Source organism: Temnothorax nylanderi, unplaced genomic scaffold (genome assembly GCF_030848795.1).
Source record: "Temnothorax nylanderi isolate EJ_2023f unplaced genomic scaffold, tnyl_v1.0 TNYL_tig0009_pilon, whole genome shotgun sequence".
NCBI lineage: Eukaryota > Metazoa > Arthropoda > Insecta > Hymenoptera > Formicidae > Temnothorax > Temnothorax nylanderi.
The window spans coordinates 2,003,553-2,025,900 of NW_027249071.1; the positions used below are offsets into that span (position 1 = coordinate 2,003,553).

The 22,348-nt window shown below is 38.9% G+C and overlaps 1 protein-coding gene across 7 annotated transcripts in view; it reads right to left on the minus strand.

Annotated features, from left to right (window-relative positions):
- Dnc (phosphodiesterase dunce) overlaps positions 1-22,348 on the minus strand; it is a 296,932-nt gene that overhangs the window by 147,608 nt on the left and 126,976 nt on the right. For 2 of the 7 annotated variants that reach the window (XM_071726344.1, XM_071726341.1), the window contains exon 2: positions 15,526-16,044. The exons of 3 other annotated variants lie outside the window; for them this stretch is intronic. In XM_071726344.1, the coding sequence (XP_071582445.1) occupies positions 15,526-15,713 (188 nt within the window). In that variant the 5' untranslated portion in view covers positions 15,714-16,044. The remainder of the gene's footprint in view (positions 1-15,525; positions 16,045-22,348) is intronic. 2 more of the 7 variants (XM_071726355.1, XM_071726349.1) reach the window with 2 other exon arrangements.

Consider the following 22,348-nt stretch of genomic DNA (forward strand, 5'->3'; position numbering starts at 1 on the left):
ATCCATTAGTATATTTAATAGTGATTTATGTAGCTTTCTATTGCGGCTGAATTAAGCTTTATCGAGCTTAACCGCTGCTTAATGCCGTGCCTACTTGAATAACATAAAATGAAATATTATAGGAACAATATAAATTGCAGGTGGTAAACTTTAATGTAACGCAAATAGATATACGGAACAAACAACGGATAAAAACTAAGCTATAATGCCACAACGTATTCTTTATATCTCGCTTCTGTTTAACGAAGTAAACGATATGTTAAAGCCGGCTTATTATTTGTTAAATCGAATCGATCATTACGAGCGCACTTTCAGTTTTCGTTTTTAAAGAAAGGACGTTACCAATCAAAATCTGGATAATTGGTTAATATCCGGAGCGCGTCGGATTCCCCCCTCCCCCTTGCGATAACTTGATCAAATACTGGTACGTCCCAGGCGCACCAGGTCCACCGAGGCGTTTTCGCAAGTTCGCCTGTACGATTCTAACGTAATTCACTTTACTTCGCGCGATGATGATCAAAGTTGTGTCCGTCCTTTCGTAAAAGTTTTATGTGATCTAAAGGTACCATTTTTCGCGAAGATTGAACGGAAGCCGATAGCGTATAGAACTTAACCGAATTGGATTAACAATCCGTTTGTTTTACACGCGAAATCGATAATGGGTTAACACAGAAACCAATGTTATTACATTGAAAGCACATTAATCTCTCCTTACAAAAAAATAAAAGTAAAATTTCAGTAGTGATTATCCCGATAAATTTCCCTGAGATGCTGACTGGAAATTCATTTTCATAATACACCAAATACTGCGAGGAATATCTCCGAACCGAAGCCACAATGACCAAATTAATAAAGCACGAACCACCAGGGAACAGAAATGACCACATTCGATTCCTAACTGAGATAATACAATATCAATTTCCTCGCAGTAGAGGAAACTTTAACGTATTTTAATATTTAATAGCAAATTTTGGTTATCTATATTTCCCCGACAAAGTTTATTCTGCACATACGTATTCGATTTCTATTTGTTTAACTGTAAAAATTCATAATTTTGTTTACAATTAGGTATCCTGATATCTAGTATTTATTTAAATAGATCTAGTAGACAAGTATTTTTGTTATTAAATAATTAATATTATATAAGATTAAGTAATATCGCTCTGCTGCTAACATGCATCAAAGGCCTTTCCGTCAGCGAGCCGATCCGCTCCGCAAATACCGTTAATATCATAATAGCACGTGCATTAATTGCACACCCCATACACAACCATCAAAGGTAGTCTTGTATCGACATGTATACACTGTGATGTTAACCCTTTTAGTACCCCTGTTGTCGAATGGCGTCAAAGGAACGAATATAACATGATGTGACGCGTTCGCACTAGTAAGCCTGTGCCACCGTTTCCTAGTGCGGTTAGTTGCGGTTAAAATAGTTTCGAGTTACCGCGAAATATAATCCTGCCGGACGAAAAAAATTGGGCAAAACGTAAATTAATTTCGCAACAAGGTGCCAAGAAAATAACAAGTGTCCAGCTGTGTCAAAAGTCGTTAGGCACGCCGCCAATCTGCGTCATACTTACTTCCAAGGACACACCGTGGATTTTGGGGAAGGGTAGCAGCCAGAGCATGCCAGGGATGCAGGGGTGCCCGTGTCGCGGATAGTCATTCGGGGAGGGGGTAGGGCTAGTTATGCGATGGGGTTCACCGAGTGGTGGGGGGGGGGGGACAAAGGTACATTTCGAGGTCGGTCGATACCACTGTCCGTCGAAGCGCCATCGCGCCACGTGCTTTGCACCATGCTCTGGTGTTTTCGCGATCAATCTTGCAGAAACGCATCCGACTTGAAAATTGCTTTTTCCTTCCCTCAAGTCGCGAGTGTTCCCAACGTTCCACTTCGCATTCAGATTAGTTTGTTCGCATAATCGAGTCTTGATTCTGTAATCCTCGCGTAATTTTATTAAATCTGCAAAATGAATTTGCAATATTAATTTCCCGAGAAAATTGTTATACAGCAAAACTTCGGAGAAGTCAGCGTCAAAGTAAACGAAGATAATTAGAAATATATGAGGAAACCGTAAATCGATTGTAATCTAGAGATTATCGCGTTGTGAACATTTTTAAAAATACGCGCTCTTGTAGAAGCTGTCAATCAGCTTTCTCACGAAACATCGGTTAAACGGAAATACTTACAAAAAATTACACGTGTAGGATATCGAACGATCGATACCCTTGAAGGCAAATGCAAGTCTCGGATTATTGCCGCAGAATGAAACTACGAACTATTCGCAAAAGCGACCAATATCGACAGATATGGGCGTGACGCAGCGTATCCTTCTTGACATTCTACAGTTCTTTGATGTAGTAAATAGACACGAGGATACACATCGTACATTTCGCATTAAGCTCTATATGAATTTGTACCTATTCGCCTGTGCATAGCTGTGAAACATTTTCAATGTATGCAGCGCGCATTTCCGAGTGGCTCGAACAACACGAAAATATTTATCTCTCTTTCGGAATTATCATTATTTTAAATATTATTTATTCTGTCAGATCTATGTGTTTGTATTTTTTAGTGTAATATGTATTATTAAAATAAATTAATTTTTCATTATTACTCAAAACATTAAATTAAATACATTATAATGTTCTGTGTCACAACTTAATTTTCTCATGCGAATTTTGATAACAAACTTTGACGAGATTAATTTCCAGATTCTCGAGATAGTTGCCAAAATTATTATTAAATCCTGTCTACACGAGAAATACGCAGTTTCTCTAACTACCAGCTCTCGTGACTGTAAATCTTATTTTAGGTAAGGCTATGCACCCGCGCGAAGTTTTCCGCCGTCCGTCGGCATATGCAAACGATCTATCACTCGTTACGTTTTTCTTATTTAAATCTTCTTTTACGAAGATTAATATCGTGACACGACGTGGCCTAGCCCTTAACGAACGAAGCGAGCCACCTGTCATCGATAAGAGACCCCCCAAGTACGAGGTATTAACCTTGATTAATTTAATTCCCTCCCTCTCGTATTTATAGCTCGGGGAACGATTTCCAAGCGGTACGCGCCGGATAGTCCCGCGGATATATTCGGCCTCGCTTCGAAGCGGAAGATCGCGTGCAACCGGTACATTATGACCGCCGTGAAAGCTCAACCGGCGGAGGCTTTTATAGGTCAAGTTCTCGTTTCGTCTCGCGAGGAAGTACATGCCCATCGTCGGATCGTGCATGTATATGCGCGTTCACGGGCGAAACAGTCGTGTGCACGATCTGCCCTAGGCCTAGACCCCAATTCGCGCCCAGCTGTCTCGTGATAGCATTCGTCATCCATCGCATTTCCCACCTAATGCTTAGTCACGTTCCTAATTAAATTGCAATAATGAATATTGAATTGACCGGCGTGACGGCTGAGCACAGCTGAGCACGGAGAAAGCTGGATGAATAGTGCAAAATGAAAATCGTTTTATGTATTCGCGAGACTCCGGGATCCGCCGCTGCGGAAACGTCTCGCGAGAAACAAAAGGGGCATTAACGAGGGACTGAATTTCCCTTCGGTGAAGTTGGTAAGAAATAAAATTCTCAAGTTCATCTCCAAGCCCGAATTGGATAAAATGGGATTTGGCGAAAGCAAAAAGATCGAGAAGTTGCTATCTCGAGTTCTGGATTCGGATATACCGCCATAGTGGAGGTTTGTATCAGTATATTTTGTAGAGCTTCCGAACAAGCCCGCAAAGCCACTCTGTTTTTGCTGCAGATCTTCTGGCCTCTTCAAAACTCGACGCAAACTAGAGTTTATAGATAAACTTCTTTGAATACACACGTTGTCTTCGGTCCTACGGATCAAAACTGAGCGTGTACGACATCGTTGAAAAGAACAATAGATACCCGGTTTGTAATTCATACTCAAATATAAATCGTCACGAATATTGGAAAAAGGAATTATCATTAAAACTCGCATTAAAATTTAATTTCACGTCCCTGGGTCACTCTTTATATATACGGAATACCATTGTTCCACGTATCATACATCATCTTCGTACGAATTAGTTATACCGGAATTTGCAGAGCACGAAATGAAAAAATTCGCGGATATATCAGTGCTCTGTGTAATACTAGACGGCGTTAATTATGTGCGACGTTAATTACTGGATTGTACAAACAACACGTTTCGCCGCAAATTATTATGCGCCGGTGTGGTAATACGAGATCGCAAAATTTACGATAATCGGTGTTGCGTGAAGGTAAGGACCGTGTTGACAGCTAAAATTTCAATGTATGAATACGCGTTGTATGTATTGACGTTATTAGCTTGTGAGCGTAGCAAACATAGTGTTAAATATCTGCTTTAATAACCGTATATTTTAAGATATAATTAATTGAAGGTTGTTGCAAAGCCAAAATGTCAACAATTGCAAATAACGGCAATTTATTTTATAGAAAATGGAAAAAGAAATCAAATAAATGGTAAACATTGAGTTTTCTCTATAGGATGAAATTTTGCGGAAATTATTTAACGTCAGCATGGTATTGAACATAGGATACGAGTAAAATGTGAAAGATAAAAGGAATAATTTACATTCTCTCAGGACCAATTTAACTAGAGTGTGCTAAATCGCAAAAGCGATTCATATGAATGTGGCAGATGGTTTTATTTCGCCAAATTGAATCCCAAGTGCGCCATTCTTACATCTGGCCGAATTCTGTCGAATTTAAAGATTCATGCTATTTTTACTCCTTCGCAATTTCTCTCTAAGATTTTGTAAGAAATTTTACCATTTCTGTCTCACTCTCAACTTATTTTATAAAGAATAATATAAATTATTTAAAACCAATTAGCTAATCAATTCTCTAACGCCAATAATATTAATTCTCTGGCAAAAAAGACCAAAATGAGGTAGCATATATGCCAATAACAGATTTTTTTACCGTGATAAAGAATTACTTTTGTTTAATCGTGCGTTACAGAAGATTTAATTAATTGATTTAATAATTCCAATCCACTTTTATTAATTTGCCCAATAAAAACCGTGGAGTGGCTCGAGGGGCAACGCACGATTATCGTCGAGTGAATAGAAAGATAGTATTTTGTTGAAAAATAAATACGGGAAACCACAAACTCAAAACCGCCGAATATACTCGCCTATAGTAAACAATAACGGAAAGTGTGGCCCATGTTTATATATATGTATACATATCTTAGAATAATAATATTTAAATTAAATTCAATTAAATCAATTTTCGCAAATAATTAAAACAATTTAATCCGATAATTTATTTTACATGTAAAAAATCATTTAATATATAATTATATTCTGCGACAAGATATGACTTCTCTACAAATTTTTATTTTATACATCCCGATATTAATATTATAATGCAATAAATTATTATTATTCAATAGATTATTACTTTTAATATTAAATTATTTTCAAATTAATTCAACATAATTTTTTCATTTTAATGCTGACAACTTTCCATTTTGTTATTCCAATAGTAATATGCATTGTAAATTTTTTACCTCATCTTTCTTGCAGCGAAATTCAATCACGGTCCATCAGATTTAATTGACCGTATATATGGACGGAAATAACAAGAAAGACTCTTGCTCTGGCTCCTCTTTTAAAGCAACGATATTACGAATAATTTTATCGCAGGGAAATGCGAACGCAAAAAGCATGATGTAAGAACCGGACAGATGCCTTAACACCCGGCGAGCCGTACCGCAATAATTACGGGAAAATCGTAAAAGGACGAATACAGAACGCATGCTAACGTTAAAAGGGTAAAGGTAATACGCGCTTCGAGGCGCTCTACATGGCTTTGCCGGTGTATGCAAAAAGACTTTTGGTCTTGCTGAAAACGACCCGAGGGCAAGCTCAACTCGGTACTGCGCGGCGCAGCGGCACAACCCGTTATGAGCTCCTTCAATATATCACGCCGCAAAGTAAATGAAGTTAAAAACCACGTGACACAACGGCTCGTAAACTTAAGTACATTTCATAATTCGTGCATATGGGTAAGTGAAACGTGCATGTATTATGTATTACAACATATATTACATAACGTCTGTAGCGGGCAAAATTCTAATACGAGAAAATAAACATTATTACAAAAATCAAATTAAGTAAACAGTGCAAGAACGTTTTTCAATTACGCGTTTAAACAGTGATACATTCCGCTAGCGCAAGATTTTAATAATTTTTACATTAATTAACATAGCATCGCCCTTAACGTCATTACATGAGAATAAATGTAAAAAGTTACAAAGAGAATAACGTAAAACTGAAGTCGGTGCGAGGAAGATCTTAACGGAATAATACTGGAAAACGTCGTTACACATTGTCAAATATGATAACTCGGGAATCAAGTTTCAGCGTTATAACGCGCAACTCGAAATTGCTTTCGAACGCAGCGTTAGTCATTCTCTTACGACTTCTGTACGTATTCTATTTCGCTTCAAAGTTAAACCGTCTTCTTCAAACACTTGCAGTAATGCATGAAGCAGAAACGTGAAGATATCTCTGAGAAAATTACAGCAGTCAAGAAGACATCGCGTCTTGCAAAGTATTTAAACTGATGGAATTATAGAGTAGGAAAATAGTGGCAAAAGAGTAACAGATTAAAACAGTAAAGATTCTAAAAAAGTTAAATCGTCAAAGCGATCTAAAAGCAATATGTAATAAATCTACGATTCCGATTTCGTGCATTTCGGTCATGAGAGACTCCCTATTATTTCCACTAAAACTAAAGATTATCCAGGCTCGAATAAAGTTTGGTGCACAGGTCGCACTTAATTATCATTTTCGTTGCACGAGATGATAAGAAAATAGAAGAAAAAGCTGATTCGCTGGCGCAAACGTAATTCGGTAAAACGACAAGAAAATTGGCCACGTCGATCCGACGTTGCTCACCATGCACATTTTTTCTCACCCGGTATAATTAGACTCAACGAGTGGGCAAATGGTAATTCAATTCCGCAAACATTACACCTGCCAGCGTCAGCGTAGCTGTGTCGTGTATACGATATTACGATGTAATTCACGGAATGTGCATGCATGCGCGCGGACACGTTTACATGCGCGTACACGTGCAAACTTTGAAATGTACCACAAACGAGGGAACATTCGCGATGAGAGCTACCCGCCAGTGAAATTTTCACTCTCAAGTCCATTTGGGAAATTACACTTTTTAAGTTCGTATATAATCGATTGCTCGCTCGAATAATGACAGTTTGCGAAAGAATTGTCAGTTAACACGAGATGTTTATTTTTCCATGCGACGAATTATTTAGCCTTCCCTTTTCTTCGCGTTGTTCCGCCGATATCACAGTGACAAAACAAGATCGTCGAATTGCAACGCGCGTCGTAATTCCTTGTGGAAACGCGGCGTGACGAATGCAAATCATCAATGATTAACATCAGCTGACACTTTTGTCGCCAGCAGACATTATGACGCAGCACACGATTTCTCGATCGCGCGCATAACACGAGCGAGCGACAACACGTGTGTCACGCGTGCATTAAGCCAGCAGCAGCCTCGGCACCAACGAGCCGCAATCATCATTAAATTGAACGCATGCAAACGATATAAGGGATTAAAGTTATTAAACATCATCATTAGAGGCAACCGCGTATTATGGTAATTAATTGGTCGTGCATAATTCAACAAAAAGACGATAGAAGATTTAAGGAATTTTTTTACCGCAATATATGCAAATGATTGATTTAGATTTGTAAGAATTATCGTCGCATGAGCGACTTTTTTGTAGCAATAACAGTAATTGGAAAATATATACAAATTTGCCGCTAGCAAATTCACTACATGTGAATACCTTGATAAAGAAGTTTAAATTGACTAATGACCCACGATATCCTATCAATAATTTATAGTCATGTGAAGACAGCGAAGTGACAACGTTAACAATTTGCATTAACGATCGTTATAATGTATGAAAATAAATAGGTGTCGGACGATGCACTGCATGAAAATGCATTTAATGTTCACGAAAATCGCGTTAAACCGCATAATCCTAAAAAGGGCTGTTCTACTTCGTTTCTCCACAATCGGTTTTAATACGGTTGGCTGCAAAATTCAAACGCCTCTTCTTAATAAATAATTTAAATTTTAACAGTTTGATACGTAAGATAATTTTACAATGAAACTGTATATTAGCGTTTTCATTAAGATTTCCCGCTTCTGTTAATTCTGCTCCGCTCTTAGCAAAATGTATTTATTGTTAAATTATTATTACATGGGCGCACATAAAAGACAATTTAATTTCAGCGAACTTAATTTTTAATCGAGATAAAGAGCTCAGTGAGTTCCGTGAAAATTACTCTAATTTTTTAAACTAAAATAACGATGTAACTTGCGCAAAACTTCCGCGAGCGTGCATTTCTGCTAGGTTGTCGCCTATTGGCGAATGTGCAAACCCGTGCAGCAGCAGCAGCAGCATCAGTAGCAGCAGTAGCAGCAACGGTAGCAGGCAACGGTTCGTATCGATCCCTCAGGACCAGAACTGTACCCTAGTAGCCTCGCATTCTCTTTGCCATCTACAAGGTGGTCAAAATTCGGCTTTGTGTGCAAGAATATATTTTATTTGAAAAACAGCGAATGCGCGCAGGTAGTTAAAACGTCAGGCTCACGAAATACCTTCATTCATCAAACTCGCGATAAAAAGATTTATTTTCCGGCTCGTTTTTTCCGACCACCTCCGATAAGGACGGATAACAAAATAAAGATTTAAGTAAGCCAATGTCATAAGATTACGAGTTTATCTAATGAAAAGATAACGTCAAAAGTTTCACGTTTTAATCTGAACTTCAAAGTACGTTATGAAGTTAATTTAGCGCAGATTCTGGCGCAAAGTTATCGTTCCATTACTTGTCGGGTATGATTGAAAGGTAATTACAACTGCGAAAATAAAGAAAAACATCTTCAACGACCAAATTAAATACCGTTACAGATAATGAAAATATATCCAAGAAAAGTGGCCCTTGTTTATTCAAGTATGCGTCAGACTGACAAAATATTTTCATTATCTGACGACTGTTCTCGAGAGATTGATTTCTATCGACAAAGTTCTCGCTTCTCAAGATTCTTGCTGATAGTTTCCACGTAAATTTCAATATTATGGCATATAACGATGGCATATAGCGATATTGTTTACAAATTAGGAAACATTTAACTCACTTCGCGTGTAATTTCGCACAACTGTTATTAATATGCCGTTATTTAATGAGATAATAAATTACTAACTCGTAGGTTACGTTAATGAATAAAGTTTGATATATAACATTAACGAAAATAGTCTCTTCCACTCATCCATTTTCTTCCCTTTCTCCTTTTCCCTCTCACCTTATAATCTTCTTAATACTCATTGCACATATTGTACGCGTTCGTTATATATTATTCTATTCTGACGTCGAGAATATTTATGAGTTTACTTTTAGCAACTGATAACAGACGAATGTTAATCTTGGCGCGCATCGTTAATTTCCCTTCGAGAACGAAGAATAGCGCAACTCACAAACTTCTCAGCCGTGAAATGCATGCAACGTCGGCGCATCTCTTTACGTAGCGGTGGGGAAACGAACGTAAATGAAATATATCCACGATAAATCGATGGTATGGCGTTGCAGCGTGAGAAACCGAATACGCGAGATATACCGCAAGATACCCCGTATTGAAGCTCTCATAAAAAATGTAACAAAATTAATTTTTCCATTATGCCTTGTTAAACTACCCTTTCAAAACTATTACTTTACCATCTTGTTTTTTTGTAATTTTACAAATTACTCTCTCTCTCTTTTACTCTTTTTTAAAATTACAAATAAACAAGATGCATTGAGATTAAAGCAGATTAAACACATTTTTCCTTCCTATATTATACAAAATAGCAGATTACGATACAATTCCATTGTAAATAATATTTCTTAATGTTTTCTATTTCTAAATATACACGATGTAAATGCGATGTTTTTTAGCAAACAGAATTCTTCTAAAACAAAAGCAATTCAATTTGCCATGCTCGTATAAGAATGACATGTCGAAAAGCAATTTTTGAAAATTCCTTTTTGTCAGGACTCGAAGGAATGCCTCCGATTCCCCTACCATGGCAAGCTTATATTGATGCTCAAAGAAACGAAAGAGCAAATGGAATGAAGAAGGAGAGGAGAAGGAGAAGTTGGGAAACCCGTCACGTTGGACTATAAATAAGAACTTAATAAAACAACACGCGGTGCACTTGACCTGCGGAATACGGCGATTCGAGAACGCGTTGAAACCATATCCGTACACAATACACTTGTAGTGCTTCTGATGTAGTAACGTATACCTATAAAATGATTTGTAGAATGTATCGAACACAATGTGTTGGCAATGAAAATGTAATGTTTAATTACTAAAAATATCAAAAAAGATTAGACAAAATAAATTCAAATATAAAGAAACGAAATATGAAGTAAGAGAAATAAACGTAAATAAACATTCAAAGATTCAATTGTTATAAAAATATTTTTTAGAATTATTAAATATTTGTAATTTTTAAATTTATTAAATTAAATTTTAAATATCTAAAATATGTTCTTTAGGTTCACCCAACAAATTGATTCTACGTGAAACGTATCTATCCGTTTTGCCATTGAAGCGCGTATCCATTCTGTAACCCGATTATTCTGTAACCCTATTAGTCATTACATCACGCGTGTAATTACCATTATCGTCGCGTGTGCAATCGATAGACTGCGAGAGTCATAAACGACGTATAATGCTTTGTCGCATATGGCAGGGATAATCGTAATGCTGAGCATAACGTAAAAAAACTTGATATTTCCTCCGAAAAAGTGACCCATTTCCTCTTGCATGCCAACGTCAACCAAGCCGGAGTTTTTGCGCACGTTGACGTTAAGAATATGAGCCGTTCCGACAGAAGGCTTCCGCATTTCTCATGGGAGAGAAACTAAAAGCGCTTTCCTAATCTTTAGCTTTCTTATCTCTTCTCGATATAGAAGGCTATTTTCAACATGGAGGCAATGTAACAGGGGAAATGCATTTAACGAATATACAGAGTTAATGGGAAATTTATACAACAAGCTTCACATAGCGATTACGCGTGTATTACCTTACACGTGTATACATTTAGTATTTAGATATTATGCTAAATTGATATTTTTATACGATATTATGCTCGGCTGCGAAATGCATAATGCACATATAATATCGGAACTAATTAAAAAATATTAATCTTCGTTATCATAATGGCCCTTCGTTTCGATCAAGCGCCGCTAAAACTGTTTTAATTTATCACCGATATTCGCCATCGATGCCACTTAATATTGCTTTTTATATGCAGCAACAAATTTCGCTTCGAACGCGCAGTGTATTTGGCCTGAGTGACGTAAAATATGAGTGCTATCAGAGGCGGATAAAAATACCGGTTTGAATTGTTACTCACATAACCTTAGTGAAAGAAGTAACACGAGCTCTGGACTCACCTGCAACATAAAATAAAAAACTTTTACGTCACGTAAAATTATTTGAAAAACAGGGTTATTATTTAATGATATCTTGTATGTATCATAATATATAAAAAGAAAATTTTATATATATGTCTTTAATAACTTATTATCGTTAAATCGATTGACTTAATAATAATAATAAGTTATCAAAGGCTACAATGTGTAAAAGCAGATATTATTTTTACGCTAAGAAATATAATTTTTCGTAAGAAAAATAACAGCAAAATGTAGAAGCGGAAACATCATTCCACTCACACAATTCTTTCATTTCAATTTTACATCAAAACGTAGCAATATTAATACGAACAGCGTATCGATTTAAGGTCCATTCGTCACAAGAAGTGAGTATGTAGAATAAATAGGAGAAAGAAGTAGAGCAGGAAGTAACGTGCTTCTGCTTTACTCCAAAAACCGATGATATATATTTTCAGGAAATTTAAGTCGTAGACGACATACGACGCACACATCCTCGTGTCATTCGATTTTTGTGCAGAAATCAGGGAGAAATATCGGTACACTATTTACATTCAAACCTCTTATTTCACGCATTAGTTATTTCTGACTTTTCAACTTTTTGGCAATGGAGAAAAGGGAATAAAACGATAAAACTCGTGAGATGATGAATTACCAATTTATACGAGCTGATAAGTGATAGATGATAAAAAGATGGATGGTATAAAGTTGTTTTTTTTTGTCGTTCTGTGAATCATCTTTGACAAAGGACCGGGAAAAACAAAAGAATATTATGTTTATGTAATGTAATTTTATGATATTTGATCTTAAAGATTAATCCAATAAATATTTCTATTTTCTGTCTCGTAAACTTGTGTTATTTTACTCATTTACCAAAAATTATTTTATCCTCATATGGGAAATGATGCATTGTGCTTACCTTCGATAAACCAAAATTTTTAGAAATTCAAATGCATTAATAAATGTTTTAATTACATATTCTTTGATTTCAACGAATAAAATAGACAAGGAGATTTATCTAACAAATAAATATCACATACATAGTTAATTTCTAGTTTTTCTCGTGATATAAGGAGGAAAATAGTCCTATAGAAATCAATTCCTCTATTTTTATCTCTGACGCTTCTCAATGAAAACATTGAACGTCTGGTACGAACGTTATAAAGTATATATGATACGTTATTTATTATCTTCCGCTACAGACAATGAGAACGACGGAAGAAAACGCGAATGAAAAGGAACGAAGGTGCAAGCTGCATCGCGATCTTTAATAACCGGATTCTCTCCCGGTCGGATCTCCTAGCTCGCGCAGGTGTTGGCGGAAAATGCAATTTGGAGGCATCCACCTCTGGCAAGCTCTGTTTTCCTTTCTTCACACGAGAGGATAGATCCCAGCGTAGAAAAAAAAGAGGATATACAATCTCTTGCGAGACGCAGTTTGCTGCCTTGATAAGACAAGCGCGTTTGTTATAGGACAGAGGAGAATCATGTTGGAATTAAATTATAAGATAATAGTCATTTTCGCATGAGGAAAGCTATACACTTTCCCTGTCCTAACTAGTTTGTCACCGTTATCTCTCAATTTTGCATGTAAGACGCATATGCAAAGACGGACTATTAATTTTTCTGTCAGGTACCTCGCGACGTACGAAATGGAAATTGTCAAATAATAATTTCTACATGTACCTAAATTGTGTGTAATCATGTAAATCGTGAAAGCAATCCACTACCGCACGAAAGTCGCGCAGGAATCTAACGCTGCGTGGCGTGCGACTGGGGTATTAATAGTCAATTGTTATCGCTATACGAACGTCTTGTACAAATGTGTCTGATGACGCGACTCACCTTTTGCGGGGCCATTTGCACATGCCATTTACGCGCATTTACGAGCCCACGTATGTATATTGTTTTCTGCCTCCCTAAGCCACTGTTATAGGTATTGTACGTACGTTCTCGCGGCAAAATAGCAATAAAAATTAGAAACCACGTAACGAAGTACCTTCACAGTGTACGGAAACTGCAATTTTATAACGTACGAAAGTTTCAATGCGCGTAAAAATCTAAGAAAAACTCGGTGCTATACGTCAAGTAATTAGAAAACCCAAGATAGAGCGCGCACGTCGCGTCGCAGAGTATGTGAGCAGCCAGAAAATACTAGCGCTAGTGGACACAAGTGGATTAATTTAATGAAACCATAGCAGTCTACACGATCGTGCTCCTTCTCTAATGACTATCCGGAAGAAAAACACGGGCGTACTTTCTTCTTATTTTCAGCAAGTAGTTCGTAATACCTGTATCTATGGTGTGTTTAAGAGTCTTATAAAACGGCACCGCTTGGCGATGACAGGAAAGAAAAGATAAAAGAGTTGTCTTCCTTCTCTGAAAAAGGAAGATCTTAATAGGGTCAACAGAAAAAGATTTTCTCCGTATTACCGTATACCGTTTAAGTTTCTAATTTAAACATAATCAAGCGTAAAGAATGACCCGTTAAAAATCTTGATTTTACGCTTTTCTGTTAAATAAATTTAATTTGATAATATTAATTTAAAGTTAATGTATGCAACGGGACATAGTTTGTGTATTTCAATGACTGCACGCGTAACTTTCCGCCGGTCAACTTTGCGTTTTAGTAAAAACAAAATACGGAGAAATTAATATGCAAATATCTTTGTGTAGAATGCGGGAAAAAATTAAATGAACACACAGCAGCAATGAAACCAATTAGTGGATAATGACGCGCGTTCGCCTCCATTTTCGACGCATTTTACACAAATCTTCGTTAACGGCAACATGGAATATTTATGCAATAATCAGTTGCAAATGAAATTTTGCTACATTGTGTTTACGCGGAGAATGAATTAGGTAAGACGCGAGCAAACTGTTATTCAATTACTACAAGGATTCAAAGGTTGAGGAGCTGCTTAGCGTGGAAACTTTACAGATGTTAACCTAAACGAGAATTAAAAGGAGAGCACCAGTCATGAGAAAGTCTATCATTCAATTTTGACTGTATTTAAAGCGACGCGGGCGACGCGGCTATTCTCGCGCGAACTTCTCGAAATTGTAACGACACCCCAGTCTGAAACCGGCGCTGTACAATTATCCCAAATTAAAGATCCCGAGGGAACCAAAATACCTACTAGTTAGATCCAAATAGCCGAAACTTGATCACTATGCTTGCGCACGTATTTTCTGTGGAGACAAGTTTAAAGTATATGTTTGGCGTACGTTGATTAAATTTAGTTTTTATTCAAAAGTTAATCATAAAAAACTGATTTCTTTAACAATATTTCCATTTTTTTCGCAAAAATATTCTGTTTTACAAGTTTTTATTAGACATACAATAATAAATTGTTCGTTTACACGTTAAAAAAAAGAAGAGTAGAAAAAGGACTTTCCTTGCAAAAGGTTTTCTCTTTTCTTCTGCTGTTTCTCATAAATTATTATTAAGAACTAAGAGATGAAGTAACAGCTTTAATTCCTAAAACTGGAGACCTTTCCTTCTTTCTCAGTTATAAACAATTTATAACAGTTTATAATTTATAAGTCTTGTACAGATAATTAGCACGTGTAACAGTTAGCTTAGTGAATAACAGTTATCATAAGATATCTACTATCTAATACTTCTTGGTACTGAATCTCGTAACGACATACATTGTTCAAACAATCTATATACATTTGATTACGATACATAGAACTGTCGTATTTGCATAATGGGCGTATCACTATCTGCAGCACACCTTATTGGATCTAATTTAGATTCGACGAGCGAGAGATCCGTAAGATACATTAGCTCGCCAGAGTGAGCTCGACGGAGGAGTTAACGCTGGAACATTTCAGAGTGTATAAAACAAATTCGGCACGGTGCACATGAGAGACGAACGTGCGCGAATAAACTCGGAACCCGAGCTCGCATGTAGTCGCATGGGACGCATGTTAAGTGGTTAATTAATAATTTCCCTCCGTACAGTTTCCCTGACAAACTCCCGCTACCCGGATGGCGTCCCGGATTTATGTACTCACCCGCAAATCCAAGAATGCCGTCTCCTCGGCACGTTGCTCGGCGGAACTAGCAATAGGGGGACGATGCCCTTCGTCGCGCCGCCACCGCCGCCACCGCCGCCGCCGCCGCCGCCGCCGCCGCCGGGACCACCGCCGTCGCCGTCGCCGTCCACCGGAAGCCGGAGCTCCGGTACCTGGAGACTGCTCATTCTCGGCACACTCCACTCCCGGTCGTAGCGTCACGTCACCAGAACGCGTCGTCGCGACCGATGTCTTCGCGTATCACTCGCCGGCCGGACATCACCGATCCTCGCGCTTTTGACGAGCTCCGAGGGGATTCTTGACGACGCGATTTCACGCACACTTAGACATTTCATGCGGACGCGTCCGCCTTGGTCAGAGCGTCATATTTCAGGATCTGCACGCGCGACCGCGACATCCTCTCCTATCCTCCGGCGATACGAAAGCTTGCATTTACGTATCGAGATAGTGAAGCTTGCGCATATGCCAAGTTGCGACCGAACAACTTCCACAACTTATCTACGAAACATTGGCTGCGTTCAGCGGAAAGAGCAACTCAGTGAGCGCTCAGTGATTCTTTAATATGATTGGTTCTTGCTTTCGGTTCTAAGTGTAGAAACCAATCGTAATAAAGAATCATTGAACGCTTACTAAGTTGCCTTTTCCGCTGAACATACCCAATGCGCGTCGCACTATAATCGCGTTACACTTTCAAAAACTCGAGAATAATCGTAGCCGAGGTAGTCGGATAATCGGCGAAACGATTATCTAATGAAGCCGTCAAGCGCGTTAAAGATCTCTCCAACTATTAGAATTGATCATTCATCGATATTCATTACTAGATCAGATTTTCTCCGCTAACTGCCATTTTTTTAAATTGGTAATAAGACGTCAGAACCAGCCTTGAGAAACGTTACGTAATCCAATTACACGTGAGGATTGAAGGACTCCGTTGGTCAGAAATGCAGGCACGAAGGCCTTCGCATGTAAGGATCGTAAATATGTCATCCTTCATTCGTGTTAATAACTCGATCTCGCTGATATACGATCGTACGGTTCGTCGTACGCCAGACGTAACGTGTCCGTTCCACGATTACGAATGAAGACGACAAGTGTTTCAACGGCAGGCAATTCTTTCCGCGCGCGGCGCTTTGTCAGACCATACCGCCTGTCATCAATATGCCGATGTCGTATCGCTTTTATCGAGTATTTCCAACGATTATGGCGAGGTGCTGAATGAAATCGCAGTCTGTGACGCCGGGGAGCCTTTTGTTACATCTGTAAACGGTGCTTTTGAAAGCGCGAAAACTCGCTCGCGCGTCCATTGAACAACAGTGAAACGCGCGTTGCGGTAAGCAATGCACCACACAGCGCAGATGAGCTGCGCTCTCGCGCGTCAACGCGACAAAGCGCCCGCGGGTCACTCATTACGTTCTCAAAGAGAATAATTTCGGAGAGCTCGTCTCGCGCACGCGATAGATTCGTTTGCCAGTGAATGGCGCAGTGGCGTTTGTAATGATTATTGCGCGGCTAATTTGACGCGTGGGGCGCGAAGAGAGGAATTTATTAATATGCACTGTGCAACACAAGAGCGCGTGAACGCGACGGCGTTGCACAGTGGTCCACGAGTCGCTATTAATTTGTCGTTCGTTCACAAAAATGACATCGTCGTGTTTTAATAAACAAAAAGCGAGGTCCGACAAGCGCGGAGATTCAATGCGTCATTTTTAAATTGTCGATTTTAATCCAGGCCGTTTCTAAGGAAATATAATATCCGGCATGGAAAAGCGTTAAGCTCAACATCCAATCTGAAAAAGTCTATGTAATCAAGAAAGAAAAGCTAAGATGAAGGGAAATATCGTTGCGAAAAGGAAACGTTGCTGCCGCGGCATTCCTCCAGCCGTATCTCGACACCGGCGTGGAATATTTGAAATTCAAATAACAAAAAACGGAAGCGCGCTACCAAAACTTTATGTCCCGCAATATAAAAGCGTAGAAATTCGCGTCGCACTTTGTTGCGATATCGCGATACGCCGCAACGATCTCTGTCACATTTGTATGAGCAATACCATCCGCATTGGTAGCCGTCACAGTTTATCTCGATTCAACAAAGTTGAATAACGCGGAGTTTTATCTGTCGCTTTGATGTAGGGTATCCTAGAATAAATTTAATCAAGTTCTAACGACAGATTCTTCCACGGGCGCTTTATATCAATCCAAGGCCAAGTATTATTATCCGCGGCGGCTTCTGTTGGTCTTTTATTTTAACTCTGTTTGCATTTCTCCTAGTGAACAATAGAGTATCTCCTCAAATGAGACAGCTAGAAATTTATCGGCGGATATCGGTCTGCCGAGGCAAATCCCCGAGGGATGAATCGGTGTGTTCGGTCCGCAATTGGCGGCCTGTTAACTAGAAAAATTTATTGGCGGACCCCGAAGGGAGGATCCGCGGTAACAATCGCATCGTGCACGTGGAAGGATTCCGCATGTTCGATCGCGAAACACCGTCGCGTCGACGTGGACATTCATCAAAGTTACATCGAGGGCTTAATGGACAAGCTCGAGGTCGATTGTAACACAACATAGAATTTTATCTCAACAGAATTTTTTATCCGTTCGCACGTAATCACATCACGCTTCTGGATATTCCGCGGGAAAAATTTACATCGCATTATGTCGAAGAATTCTTAACTTCGTTGAATTTTAATGTAAAATTAAATTTTGAGGATACCAAAAGAAAAATTGAAGGATAAAGTATTGCGGCGGCTTTCGTATGAAACTTTTGCCGATGGAAAGTCAACTTTGAAATCTCCCGACGCCGACGGTAGCAATCCTCAACCTAAACGTTCACCTGGACGATTATCGATCCTAAGGATTTCGAGGAAATGACGATTTCATCAATCGCGAATAATTACGATCGTAATAACGTATATTTCGCGCAGGAAGGCGCGATATTGTGAGAAAAATGCGGAGGTGAAACACGGGGGGAAGTCCGCGTAATGTCGAAGGTAACGAAGAAGGGAGAGAAAAACTGCCTCGAGTGTTTATTGCGCGGGCTTGTACGCGGGAGGCCACGTGTAACCCGGCGGAAATAGCGTCGGCATGTAAGTCGAGTATAATAGCGGCATTAAAGCGGAATTACTTCGATGAAGGTCGAAATATAATGCGGGTTTAATGTATCGTTAAATCGGCACGCTACGCCCATCTTTTTAATCGTGTTGCAACGTATTGTTTTTAAAATAATAGCAACGATAATAACACCTCGATGAGGCGTTGCGAGACGATGCGGCGAGAACGCGCAGATCCGTAACTCCGTGCAGGAATCGCAACTACAAGACAACGCGACGCGACGCGACGCGACGCGCGACCGAGACTCGTGGGGATTGTTCTACTACCACACGTGATACGCCTCTGCGTTTGCGGGCCAACAAATATTAATTAAACAGAACGAACGAAGAACACCGTGTCGCTAACCTAAGACAAACAGCGGCGCCGTCATCAGAAACGCTGTACACACAAAGGATAGGCACACCGTAATAGCAATGACATCTTAATTAAACGACTGCTTACCAGAAACACGAGACCGTATAATATTTGCAATCTATAGAGATTTGGTGCAATCGTAATTTAATTTTGCCAACGATGTCGCTGCATAAAATTAAAGAGCGGTTGATTTGCAGAACAGCTATGCATTGTTAAATTCGTAGTGTCAAATTATACTCAATTTGAGTCATTTTTAACCATTGCCATAGGTCGTCAATGCTCCTACTCAATATATCGTTAATTTAACTAAACAAGTGAAGTTAAATAATACCTATTTTGTGTTGAAATAATCAATTTCGACACACATGGTAGTTGAAAATAACAAAATGTTATTTCATTTAAGTACTGATTTAAATTTCATCCATTAATATTTAACAGTGTGCGTGGGGCAACAAAACAACGAGATAACGCGATAATAATAACTTTTATCTTGACATTTCAGCTAGAAAAGATCGACTCCAAACTGTTCGAAAAAGTTTCTTTAAAATTAAGGTAGTTCTAGGACTCCGTTCGCTATATAATAATGTATCTCGCACAAGTGTAATAAGACGGTATTGCCTTATTGATACCGTGAGACGATATATATACGTGATGACACCTCTTACTCACACACGGACACATACACGTACATAGCCGCCGTAACCGATAATGCTGTAATTTGAATTGTAAAATGCGCTCTTACATATACACGAATACTCAACACTGTTCCAAGTGCGCAGTTTGTAAATGCGGACCTGCCCCCCACAGGAAATGCCCGTAATATACATATTCGTCATCGTGTGTGAGCGATTTCGACCAATCATCGCACGACGGAAGCGATCGCTCCTAATCGAAGAAACGCCGTTTTTCTCGATAATACGATGTTTACGCGCTTGTTATATCCTCCTTACAGTGAAAGCGTTCCGTGCACGTGAGTGAATCACGTGCCGCGTGAGACGTTGGATGAATATGTCTTCGGCTGAAAGGCAGATTGCGCACGGAGAGTATGCACAGCGAATCGCGGATTCATATCACCGGTAGAAATAAACATAGTTTATACATGACTGGCGATGAGACGGGAGGATGAGGATCTCGCTTTTACGAGCGAGAGAACGACGGTGTAAATGGAGCAATGAACTCTCTGCATCACGCTAAAAGCTACTCTAACGATCGCATTTAGACCACTCCGGAATATTGTTCGACGAGCTCCTGCAATCCACTCGCGACACCGACAAACATCCGCCCACTGTCAATAACGAAATTAATAAATATATCAGTGGGTAATTATCGATCGCAATAATTACCGACATAATCAAGAGAGATCCCGGGTAAAATACCGCAAACACGCGTGGGCCTGTTCAAATAATGCGACCGAGCCGAAACATAAATCGTGGAACGGGAAAATAATAATTACGAAATCGGCTCGCGTACGCGAATCGTTTGACCTTCACTTTTACAGCGCAAAACTTCTTGGCTTGTTTTCGACGTGACGACGGCACGCACGAACATATATACAAGCGTATGGTTACCAAACAGAAATATACTCGGCGGTAAAGCACTTGCCATGAATAAGACGAGAAACTGATGAATATTCCGCTGAGATCCAATCTCAGAGTTGTGCCTACGTCACACGAGTGAGTTTAATCTCAAGCGAGTACAAAAAAATGTCACTTGGAGAACGGTAACTGATGGTTCATCGGTTAATTCTTTTCTACAAATTGTAATACGTTTGATCGATAAACTGAACATAGGTGATCCAATATGTACTAATAAATATATCAATAAACATATTAATAAAATCTGTACAACTAGAAAAAATATGTTTGTATTATAAATAAATACTCAGAGAACAAAGTGGAAATAAAAATTGGAGTTATGGTAAAGTCATCCATCTTCACATGGAACAGCTAGAAAGTAATCTAACTAACACGAGAAGAAAAGTCGACAAGAATTTTGCGCTTTGTCACTGTAAAAGTGGTAGAAGTTTTGCGATCTGTCGTCTAAAGCGGACACTCTGTTCTTATAACATAAACGTCAGGGAGAAGTTATATATATAAAGATGGCCATAAAAGTAGATCGGACAGTCTCGCATTACGATAGTCGTTATACTAAGCGCGCGATTCCGGCTTTCATTATGTCGAACGAGTATTAAAAACACCGAATAGACGCTTCTTATAACATCAAAGTTATCGAGTATCCGTCATTTCTTTCCGCGGTACATATTCATTTAGAAATTTAACATGCTTTCTTATCCTCTTGCAGCAAGTTTTTACAATTATTTTTACTTCCCACGCGCTTTAAAATCTTCATTAAGATCGGAGAGGCGTAACTTGAGGAAGATCTGCGGATATCTCTTAGTAAAAATAAGCTTGAAAATCTTCTTCAAGCTCCGAAACTTTTTGAAATTTATATTAGCCATTATTTTATACAGCACGCTTACTATCTACATCACCACGCTATTGTGTTCAATAAATTAATTATAATAAATTTATGCACGAATTATAAAGAAAATATGCATCGCATAATCCCTAGCTCCTTGCCTTGACACTTTAGATAAATTCTTCGTAAATTCCTTCTTGGAGTATCACACCCCTATACAAAAAGAAGCTCCCTTTTTTTCGACAGGGGAAGGTCAGTTTCTTTGATATAAGTCTATGTCAACAACGGCAGTAATCAGGTGGGCTTGGCGCTTTAAAAGACCGTATATATTCTCGAGATCGAAGCGAAGGTGTATCTATTCATTCCTCGACACCGTTTCCTTGAAATGCTGGCCTTACAGAAGGAAGAAAGTGCCGACGGCGGAAGCAATCGATAACAGTTTCGTACTCTTTTGAAATGTCACGCGCGCGTTACGAAGCCTTTTATTAATTACAAATAAGAACAAGGATCGATAGATAATTGATGGCGTCTCGCAAGAATGAAAGGACGCAATTAACATTCGCGACCTCTCTACTCATACGAATATATATATACTCGTTAGCGTCGTAAAATGATGAAGCTATCTGATAAAAAATACATGTCTACATATGTAACATTCCGCTCGCATCGGTTAAGTGACTGACAGCTCTATTACAAGCGCATACAATACGATAATCACATATCTAAGTGGCGCGATCGGAGGCGTAGCTCACCGCCAAACGCATTTCTCACATTCCGCGCACGGGACTGGAATTCACGGAATCTCGATTAGCCGATCGTCCGACATAGAAATAAATATCGGTATACATAAGCGAGATATATGTATACCTATGTGCGCGATCGACACCTCTTCGATATTCAGCTTCGATAACACGATAGCTAT